The sequence below is a fragment of the Microchirus variegatus genome (assembly GCF_963457635.1).
Source record: "Microchirus variegatus genome assembly, chromosome: 15".
NCBI classification, from domain to species: Eukaryota; Metazoa; Chordata; class Actinopteri; order Pleuronectiformes; family Soleidae; genus Microchirus; species Microchirus variegatus.
Genome location: NC_139816.1, coordinates 11,442,873 through 11,453,024, shown reverse-complemented (window position 1 = coordinate 11,453,024; position 10,152 = coordinate 11,442,873). Strand labels below are relative to the sequence as shown.

Below are 10,152 nucleotides of genomic sequence, written 5' to 3'. Positions count from 1 at the left end.
ATGCCTAATTCGGACGTTCTTCGCGATGTTCGGGGACGGAGCCCCTCCGCACAGAGAAATGCTAACAGGCAGGATAGACGTAGTAAACCGGGGAGCGGTGCTGCTCAGCGGGACAGACACCGCGAGAAGAGGCGGTCGTCGGCTTCTCGGAGAAAGAAACGTAGGCAGGCCAAGCAAAAGGGCTTGTGGTATGCCGGCACAACAGCTGACTTTGACAACAACCGTAAAAGCACTTTTGAGAAAGAAGTCGAGCTGCGAACATTAGTTGAATATGACGACGTGAGCTCCCAGTCGGAGCGCTTTTCTGGGAGCCCCTCTCCAAAACTTGACCCCCATGCTGACCGGCTGTCAGTGGACCGACTCAGCGATGTTGACGTAGGTGAATATAACGGACCAGCATCTCAAAACAGAAGTAGACAAAGAGACCGAGAGACGGTGTGCATTAGCAAAGACGAACAAACAAGAGGACCATATGAAAGGAGCAAGCAAGACAAGGAGTCAGGAAGGAAAAAAGACCGTCAGAGTCGGGATAGAGACTCCTCAAAAGCTCGTAGTGCAGGTGGCCTCAGTGGTTCTAAAAACCCCAGAGACACAACAAGAAGCAGTGATAGAAATGGCAAAAGGACATCTACATCTCAGTCCTCACAATCTGCCGATAAAAGAGATTCAAAAAGTCTCAAAAGTAAAACAAGGTCTGAGAAAGAGACTCCATCTGCATACAGAGATGCTCCTCAATCTTACAGAGATGACCGTGAAGACCTCAGGGGACACAGGCGAAGTCCTGGATTAAAAGCTGAAAGTCCCTATGGGACATCATACTCGTATAACTACCAATCTCCTGCTGGGTACAACCAGCTCATATCTAGAAGAAGTCCAACTTATGGAAGCAAAAGACTCTCTCCCACTTCCACGTATTACAACCGGGATACAGATGTATATGGAGCTTATGGCATTACAAAGTCACCCAGCTCATATTCAAGCAACAAAAGAAAGCGATCCCCTGTGAGCCCAGCGAACTGGCGCAGGTCACCGAGTTATGGCCGACACAGTCCGTATGAACAAGGAGAGTTTGGGTCAAGTCCTTACGGAAACCGCAGGAGATCACGGAGTCCATTCAGGAAGTCCAGGAGCCCAAGTCCAGATGTCCGGTGAGTTGTGTAGAGTGGCAGCTTGTGGTTTGTTGATACAATATTTGCTGAAGTGCAGCACTAATCATTTGACCATTTTTAAGTGGAAAAATACAACTTATAACATAATGTGGGATTGCTAGAATGACTGAAATAATGTTTGAAATGCAGATGCAAAACGTGCAAAGATTTTCTTAATTTTCTTTCCAGACGATCGGCTCGGTCACGTAGCAGAAGTCCATATTCATCCACCAGGCATTCACGTTCTCGCAGCCGCCACCGCCACTCTCGCTCCCGCAGTCGCCCATCAAGCCTCTCACCAAGCACGCTTACCTTCAAAACTAGTCTTGCTGCTGAACTCAGCAAGCAGAAAAAGGCTAAAGCGGCTGAAGCAGCTGCCAAGGCCAAGAACGCCAGCAACACATCAACTCCAACCAAGGGTTCCTCATCGGTTCCTCAGCCAAGTCCTAAGCCTAACCACATAACCAGAAAGGGACGCCCTCCCTCTCCACCTCAACCAGAGAAAGGTCCCAAAACGCCAATATCCAGTCAGCCTCAGTCACCCCTTGACAGGTCATCCACCAAGAGGAGCACTGACCTCCTTACCAGCAAGGACAGAGACGGAAAGGGGAAGGATGATTCTGTACAGCGGGACAAGAGGAAAGCACCAGTATCTTTACAGGGCAAAGACAAGGAACGAGCCACTGGTCCACTCATCTCTACTCTATCATCTCTACCTTTGCCCCAGACAGTTCTCGAGCACATGGACAAAGGAGAAGGGTATGTGTGTTTGGATTAGTTGACCTAGCTTGTACTTGATTGAGTAGATTTAAACAAATTGTCTCTGTCTCTCTATCTCCTGTAGCTTGAAGGACTCTTTGCTCTCGGGGAAGAAAAAGTCTGAAAGGAAGGCACGCCAGCTTTTAACTGACCTGCCTCTCCCGCCTGAACTGCCTGGTGGCCCATCCTCTCCACACAGCCCACCCGATGACAAAAAGTCTCTAACAGTTCGCAAAAGACCCAAGTATGTTATCTTGCATTTACTGCTTAATCTTTTTTCTTTTGCTACTCGTATTTAAATATTTACTTTATTTTCCTGTAATTTACAGAATTTGTGGCCCAAGATATGGTGAGTTCAAAGAAACAGAAATAGATTGGGGCAAACGCTGTGTGGACAAGTTTGAGATAATTGGAATAACAGGGGAAGGTACCTATGGACAGGTTTACAAAGCTAAAGACAAAGACACAGGTAAGTGTTTCAAAACTCATCATCTATACTGCTAACAAAATGCCACTGAAAAAAGTGTGAACATTGCCATAGTTAAGAATCTGGACCAGTTTGTGATCTAGTTTTGGGGGTTTAAGTTGTCTCTTCTGTTGCTGTCCTCAAAGCTGAAATGGTGGCTCTGAAAAAAGTTCGCCTGGACAATGAAAAGGAGGGTTTCCCAATCACAGCCATCAGAGAGATCAAAATTTTGCGACAACTCAACCACAAAAGCATCATAAACATGAAGGAAATTGTCACTGACAAGGAGGATGCACTAGATTTCAAAAACGATAAAGGTATATTTCAATGTATGATTGTACCCAACATGATCAATGTCTGTATAAGTGGACTATTTTTTTTACCAAACAATTTCCCTCTTTTCCACCCCAGGCGCTTTCTATCTTGTATTTGAATACATGGACCATGACCTTATGGGTTTGCTCGAGTCTGGCCTGGTTCATTTCAACGAGAGCCACATCAAATCTTTTATGAGACAGTTGCTGGAGGGTCTCGATTACTGCCACAAGAAGAACTTTCTTCACAGAGACATCAAGTGCTCCAACATTCTGCTCAATAACAAGTGGGTCCTTGGATTCTCTACTTTGTTACAGAATCAACATCCCTTTTTATTTTAGTATCATACTCAAAAATGCTTTTTTAGTGAGATGTAATCCCTGTTTTCTTTCTCTCCTCCTAATCAGAGGTCAAATAAAGCTTGCAGACTTTGGTCTTGCCCGGCTGTATAACTCTGAAGAAAGGTGAATTTCCTTTATACTTGTCTATATGTTTCGTCTGATAAGCCTTTTTTGTTTTAAATATCCCACCCTGTGTGTGATTCAAGACATTAAACCATATTCTCCTTCCCAGTCGTCCATACACCAACAAAGTGATCACACTCTGGTACCGTCCCCCAGAGCTGCTTCTAGGAGAAGAGAGGTACACACCTGCTATTGATGTGTGGAGCTGCGGGTAAGAACACTAATGCTATGGACTTACGTTTTGCATACACATTTCTTTATCAGGTCCGGGACTCATTTTAATGAACTGTCTGTCACAGGTGCATTCTGGGAGAGCTGTTCACGAAGAAACCCATTTTCCAAGCTAATCAGGAGCTCGCACAGTTGGAGCTCATTAGGTGAGAGTGCAAATAAATAAAGGAACTTATTTCCCTTTAAGATATTTGTTTAACCTGAGACTTGTTTCCACTCAAGCTGTGCCTCAATTCAGAAAGCACATATTGAGGAGTTTACAAAGTGCGAACTGGACTAGATGAGCAGGGGATCGACCCTCTGACCCTTTGATTAGACAGGCCATTCTATCTCCTGAACCACTGTTTGTTAATTTAAGCCAAGCCATTACTCTGACATTAATTATATCATTGTCAACCTCGTTTCTGATCCTTTTTCCACCTTATACACTGATTTGTGCATCTATATGGGTCATTCTAGTGACACAACTGGATTGAGACACAGCTGTAGTGATATATTAACTTGAATGTGATGAAATTTGACAGTAAATGGGGATATAATAAAAAATAGGCATTGTTTTGTGTGTGTTTGAGTATTTCGTAAGAGATATGGGGGAGGTGATAAAAATTGAAATGAGTGTTATTACAGTTTTTTGAGCTGTGAAAGGGGAAAAACTTTAACTGGTGATGTACAACATTAGAGGCGAGGGCAGAGACGATGAAGGTAGTGAAGGCAAATGTGATACACAAGGCATAACGGTTGTCTTGGTTGTGCCAGTAATTCTGGGAGTCCGTTTATGTAAAGTTGCTTTTGCCTACTGTGTCCACAAATTGTTGTGTTGTGCTTTAACAAGTTCATTTCTGTTTCTTCTTTTAGCCGGATATGTGGCAGCCCCTGCCCTGCTGTCTGGCCAGATGTAATAAAACTTCCTTTCTTCAACACCATGAAACCAAAGAAACAGTACAGGAGACGACTACGAGAGGAGTTTGCTTTGTAAGTCTCTGTCCATGGCATCTCATCATATATTTATTGGTCAAGCCTTCCTGCTGTGCTTTGACTGTGACCTTGTGCTTCTGTCGGTCAGCATCCCTCCATCCGCGCTGGATCTGTTCGACCACATGTTAAACTTGGACCCCAGCAAACGCTGCACAGCTGAACAAGCACTAGGCAGTGAGTTCCTCAAAGATGTGGACCCAGACAAGATGCCCCCACCGGAGTATGTTTTGATCTTGATCTTAACTGTGCACAACTGAGAGTGCGACACAAAGAATATTATTATTAACTTAACATGTTGACTGCTTCCATCTCTCCAGCCTTCCACTGTGGCAGGACTGTCACGAGCTGTGGAGTAAGAAACGCCGGCGACAGAAGCAGATGCCAGAAGAACTCGTTGCCCCGAAAGTGCCGCGTAAAGAGCTGGGCCTTGACGACAGTCGTAGTAACACTCCCCAGGGTTTCCCAGCTCCTGGAGGCATCAAAGCTCAAAATACAGCTGCTTCTGCACTGCTTGGTAAGTTGACTATTACTTATAATTCTCCAGTTACTGTTTTACTCATAAGAATATTTTATTTCTACGTTAAATATAGCTGATAACATAACTTTTTTTATGTGAACTTAATGGACAATAATGTGGAATGAAGAATTCTCTTGTTTTCAGACCTTTAGTCAGGCTTTATTTTTGCATTAATTTAATTCACATAGTAATATTCTCAATTCAAAACTGCAAACAACCCAACTCGTGGATTTGAATATTAATTGTCAGATACAGCACAAGTCTTGGTTAAGTTGGAAAGCTTCAGGAAATCTTGGTAAATGTCTGACTTTGCTGTCTGTCACCTGAGATATGTTGATATCTTGTTTTTCCTCCGACTTTCGACAGATCCAAAGGGTCCAAACTCCCAGCTGACACAGGAACAGCTAGCCGTCCTCCTGAACTTCCTTGGCCAGCCCAAGAGTGCAGTCAACACAGCACAGTTTGTCCAGTCCATGAGCACAAAGGTGAACCAGGAGATGCTACAGCAGCTCTCCAGTGCCCTTGCCCCCACTGACCCAGCAGAGCCTCCCGTTCAACCTGCACCCGCCAAACCTCCCCAGCCTGCTGCTCCTCTAGGAGTCCCCCGCACACCTCCGATGCCCAAGCCTCCTTCACCCCCCATGTCTGCACCACCACTTCTACCAGAAGGAGAGGCTGCAGCTGCCACACAGACAGCCATGACGATGCTGCTGGCTCAACTCCTCCAAGCTCAGCAGGCTCAGAGGCAGGAATCCGGTGATGGAGGTGAAGGAGCAGAAAGCACAAATTCTGCTGCAGCTGCACCAGGAGGTCCTCTTCTACCTCCAGAGGTCAAACAGCCTCCAGAGCCCAGCCCAGTCTCTCCAGGTAGTAACCTTGTCTGTTAACATTTTCACTGACACGGCTGAACGTTAAGTGCAGTCCATCTCTCTCCTGCAAAGTCATTTGTTTCTCTTCATTTTTCTGACCACACGTCATTTACAGAACATTGGTTTACCAGATGAAGTGTATAATGGAAATAGATCAGGCCAAGACATCTTCGCAGAGAAAGTGTGATAGATGGAGTGTGTCATGTAAAACCATTAAAGTACATCACCAGAAGGATGTCAGTAAAAATGATTGTGGAAAGAAGAAATTGGCTTCTCCCAAACTATGAAAATAAGACGGCGATAAGAATCTTGGAAACTTACATCACAGCAATGTGAGACATGGTTTGATGTTGGAAACGGATCAGAATTATAAAAAAACTAAAAAACAATCAGCGTTGGTTGATTTTTAATTACTCAACCATTTACTACACATTATTACATTTGTTCCCAGTAACATGATGCATGCAGCTGCTAATTCAATAAAACTTTTCATCCAAAAACAACCATAAGCTCGATTTGTATTCTAAAGATTTGCATTAGCCACAGAAGAAACCCATATTGGTCAACTTCTAATTCCAGTGCATTCAAATGACTATATTTGTTTTTCAGTATCTGAGGTAGGTGCAATGTCAATCCTACCTCCAGACCAGAGACCGCCTGAGCCTCCGGAGCCCCCTCCACACGCTGACCTTGACTACCGGCAGCCTCCACCAGAGCCCAAGATCGCCCAAGCTCCCCCCATTGGACCTGCAAGTGGAGGTGATGGTGGGAGGCCTCCAGAACAGGACTACCCTCCTCTCCCTACTACAGAAGGACCTGGGTATGGCAGTGAGTACAACCATCCACCCCTTCCGCCCTTCACACCGGCAGGGTTTGGAGACAGCTACATGGGTCACATGCTAGGCGGAGGCCTGCCCCCTCATGCTCTGAGAGATGTGTTCGGCGGAGCTGGCCAGGCTGCAAGCTCCTTGTCCGGTGCAGGCGTAATGGCCCCAGCCCACCCTGACCCCTTCCCCCCAGGCCCCGGAGTCACTGGACCCAGCAGCATGGTGTTCACTGGGGACAAGGACCACCGCTTTGAGTACAATCACAGCCCTTTACCTGTGGAGGGACAACCCAACCCCAGCGCTCTCCACATGTACAACCACACCATGGTAAGAAAGGATGGTGTACCTCCTCCACCCATCCCAGGACAAACCTGGAGTTCCCCTTCTCAAGGTGGGGGTCCACCACTACCACCCCTGGGCTTTGTCCCACATGTGAACTCAACAGCGACTATCAGAGGACGAGGACTGCCTTTCTGAAAGACTAGAAATGTCTAAACCAGATTGTTACGATGAACAAAGGGCTGGAGGACTCTATTTTGAGCCAGAAACCTCTCAGGCCGCACCGGACATATCTGGAGATGCACACTCAAGTTTGTAATAACTTAATTCTACGTTGAGCGTTGTATTCCTCCTCAGTCTGGAATGTGGAGTACGTCGCAGAAGGACAGCTGAGTAAAACCAATGGAGGAGCTTTTCTTGCTCATACCATTTTCATATGTTTTTGTAATCTATTCTGCTGTCTTTTAAATTAAACTTTTATCTTTTTGAGTGTACATTTATCAGGCAGGTCAAATTTAAAATCTCTACCTTTCACCTGGCTGTAATTTCTCCAGGGCAGTCTAGTATTAATGTTTTGCACTACTGACTGAAGTAGGTGGAAACTATTTTAGCTATGAAAGGAAAGGATGATGTGCTTTCCCTGCACAATTAGGAATATGACCAGTAATGTAGTGTCCTCTTTTAATGACCACAATGTTGAAACGATGGTGGGCTCACTTGACTGGGTTGATGGTTTAGGTATCAGCACAGGGAGCTACTGGAGAAAAAGGACTGTTGGTTCCACAGAGACTGGTAGCACTTGCAGCAAATCATGTCTGACTTGATGGAGAAAGGCTGTTATCACTGTCAATTCCACCTGCCTTTTTGCCAGTAGTTGTAAAATCATGAGCAAAACTCACACACACACAACCAGTTTTCAAAAAGAAAGCTCTTTTTTTTGTACTAAAATAATTTTTCCCTCCCTCCTCCTTTGGCAAATGTTTATTAAAGAAATGCCAAATGTATCACTGTCTTTTTATTGAATGTCTGACGTTATTGGATGTATTGACTTCTGATGTCATACCACTGGATGTCAGTGTCGTGTCATGCAGTGGCGCCTGTGATGTACTCAAATCTGAAAACAAATGTGTTCACTCAAAATCAGCAGATCTGTAATGCGATATACATTGAATCCATAGTAAGGAGACATTCTTGAAGCATTTGTGGCATGGAAACCTCAAGCTGACATTGCTCTGATTCAAACTGAGAAGCTACAGTGCATGTTTCGGTATTGTGAACAATCGTGAGGAAGAATGGTAAGAAAAAAACAAATCTGTAAACGCATGAACTCTGAACCTAATGGTTAACCGTTTGATGTCATGTCACTTCTCCTTAATCCCAGGACGTTCTCCACAGATATCAACAGACACTTGCCTTCTTGGTCCATATGTCTATAGTGCTTTTATACCTTTGATGGCCACTCGGAAGTGCTTTACATAGGTTTCTTACTCAAGGACACTTCAACCTGATCCAGATACTGGTAAGTGGTTGACTCGCTCTCCTTCTTGAAACACCGTGCACATTATGATTATATTAAAGTATTATTATTATTATTTTTTAAATGCAGTCCTGATGGCTGCGTAGTGAAAAGCTTTGAGAGAGGAAGCATGTCTTAATCCAGATGTTACCGTTTATAATCAAAATACAGTGCTTACATTTATTAGACCGCCACCTAAAGCCACAGCTGCCTTAAATTAACAGCATTGGTAATGATTCAAATTATATTTTTGTTTTTTTTGTAATGGTTAATACACCAGCATGTAGACGATCTTTAACTGAAATTATGTTATTTTTGTTCATAAATGATGTGCTTTACTAAAAATAGTATATTATATTGTTATTTTTTGTGCATTCCTCAACAGAACATTTGGTTTTAGTGGTTTAATGTTCTGCTTGATTAATTTCTGACTTCTCCAAGCAGTGAACTGGCTCAAATTTGGGCACAAAGAGGTGAATTCAGTTTATTTAATATTTTTACTTTTAAACAAGTTTCTGAAAGAAGTTTTTATGACTAGTTATCCTCTAAATAAATATCTGAAGGACCGAGTGACATCTAGTGGTGAGATGGCAAATTGCAACAAATGAAGGGCAGCTGCCAAAAAAAAAAGGAAAAAGGATGCCATTCTTCATTTGCAAAATAAGCTTTTGCTTCAAAATGCTTTAGCTTAAAGCAGTTACACACTTATACAAACATACTTTTGTGTAGTGTACTCGATTTCTGCCAAGTGTTCTTCCCATACTACATGAATTAATTGTCACAGGGCTGTTTAGTTGACCTTTAAAAGCAGCATCTCGTCACATCCAGATCTGCATCTGTCACACTTCACGTCGCCCGTAATGAAAAAGTGATTATCTCAGAAGGGGAAAGCGTCGCGCCAAGCTACAGAATGCGGACGGCGCCACGTCTGTGATTAATGCCCCGCGGATGATGGATTGATGATGGGTTGCTTCAGTTCGACTGGCAGCATCATATTTTCTGTGTGATTGATTGAAACAACAGTCAAGTGGGGATTTAAAGAGAAGATGAGGCTGAAGTGGCTGAACCAAGCAGATACTTGTGTGGATTTTAACTTAAAAACCATCAATAGGCCCGACATTAATTTAGTAAAACGACCTGCCCACAAACCACTGTCCACTGACTGTTTATTCTAATATTTATTGTAAGATTCAAAAGTAAATTGATCTGAATTGCATGTTTTTTTGTTTTTTTGGAAACAGGGTCCCAACATTTCAGCATGTCATTCATCAGAGCAGCTGTGTGTACAGGTGAGCCGATGACCCAGTCACATAACCTTCTTTTAGGTAAATAAATGAGCACCCAGACTGAGAATTTAGACTATCTGTTCATAATGTTGAGTGAAATAATCTTTTAACGTGTTGTTTTTCTTTTTGCAAATCACAAAACACAACGAGGAAAAGTGGTTTAGTGCAGTCCGCACCCTCCCCTCTCCATAAATCTAATTGGAATGATCCACTTCCTGTTTGCCAGTAGGCCCTTCCATGTGGAGCTAGCAGGAGCAGGAGAAGACACCGAGGAGGAGCAGCGAGGACAAATGTGGTAACTGCTGCTTAAAAATGATCCACACATTTCTTAGATGTTCTGTTGACGCTCTGTTCACATCTGTTGTTAACATCCGACCTGAGTGATCTGATCACAGGTGTTTACTACTGCTAATGCTAATGTGACGCCACTGCTCCATATGCAAACAAACACCTTTCATTTCATTTCCCTTCACAAACAAATGATATTGTTTTCTGTTTGT

General features: G+C 43.7%; 1 protein-coding gene across 1 annotated transcript; it reads left to right on the top strand.

Moving 5' to 3' along the window:
• On the top strand, nucleotides 1–7,048 carry cdk13 (cyclin dependent kinase 13; the record flags this gene model as incomplete). Its single annotated transcript, XM_083901883.1, has 14 exons — nucleotides 1–1,148; nucleotides 1,338–1,907; nucleotides 1,993–2,151; nucleotides 2,237–2,376; nucleotides 2,520–2,690; nucleotides 2,785–2,974; nucleotides 3,096–3,152; nucleotides 3,262–3,363; nucleotides 3,452–3,529; nucleotides 4,239–4,355; nucleotides 4,447–4,578; nucleotides 4,676–4,872; nucleotides 5,242–5,742; nucleotides 6,354–7,048. The coding sequence occupies 14 exons, from the start codon at nucleotides 1–3 to the stop codon at nucleotides 7,046–7,048; spliced, it is 4,257 nt and encodes a 1,418-aa protein (XP_083758009.1).
• Between the last annotated feature and the right edge of the window lie 3,104 nt (nucleotides 7,049–10,152).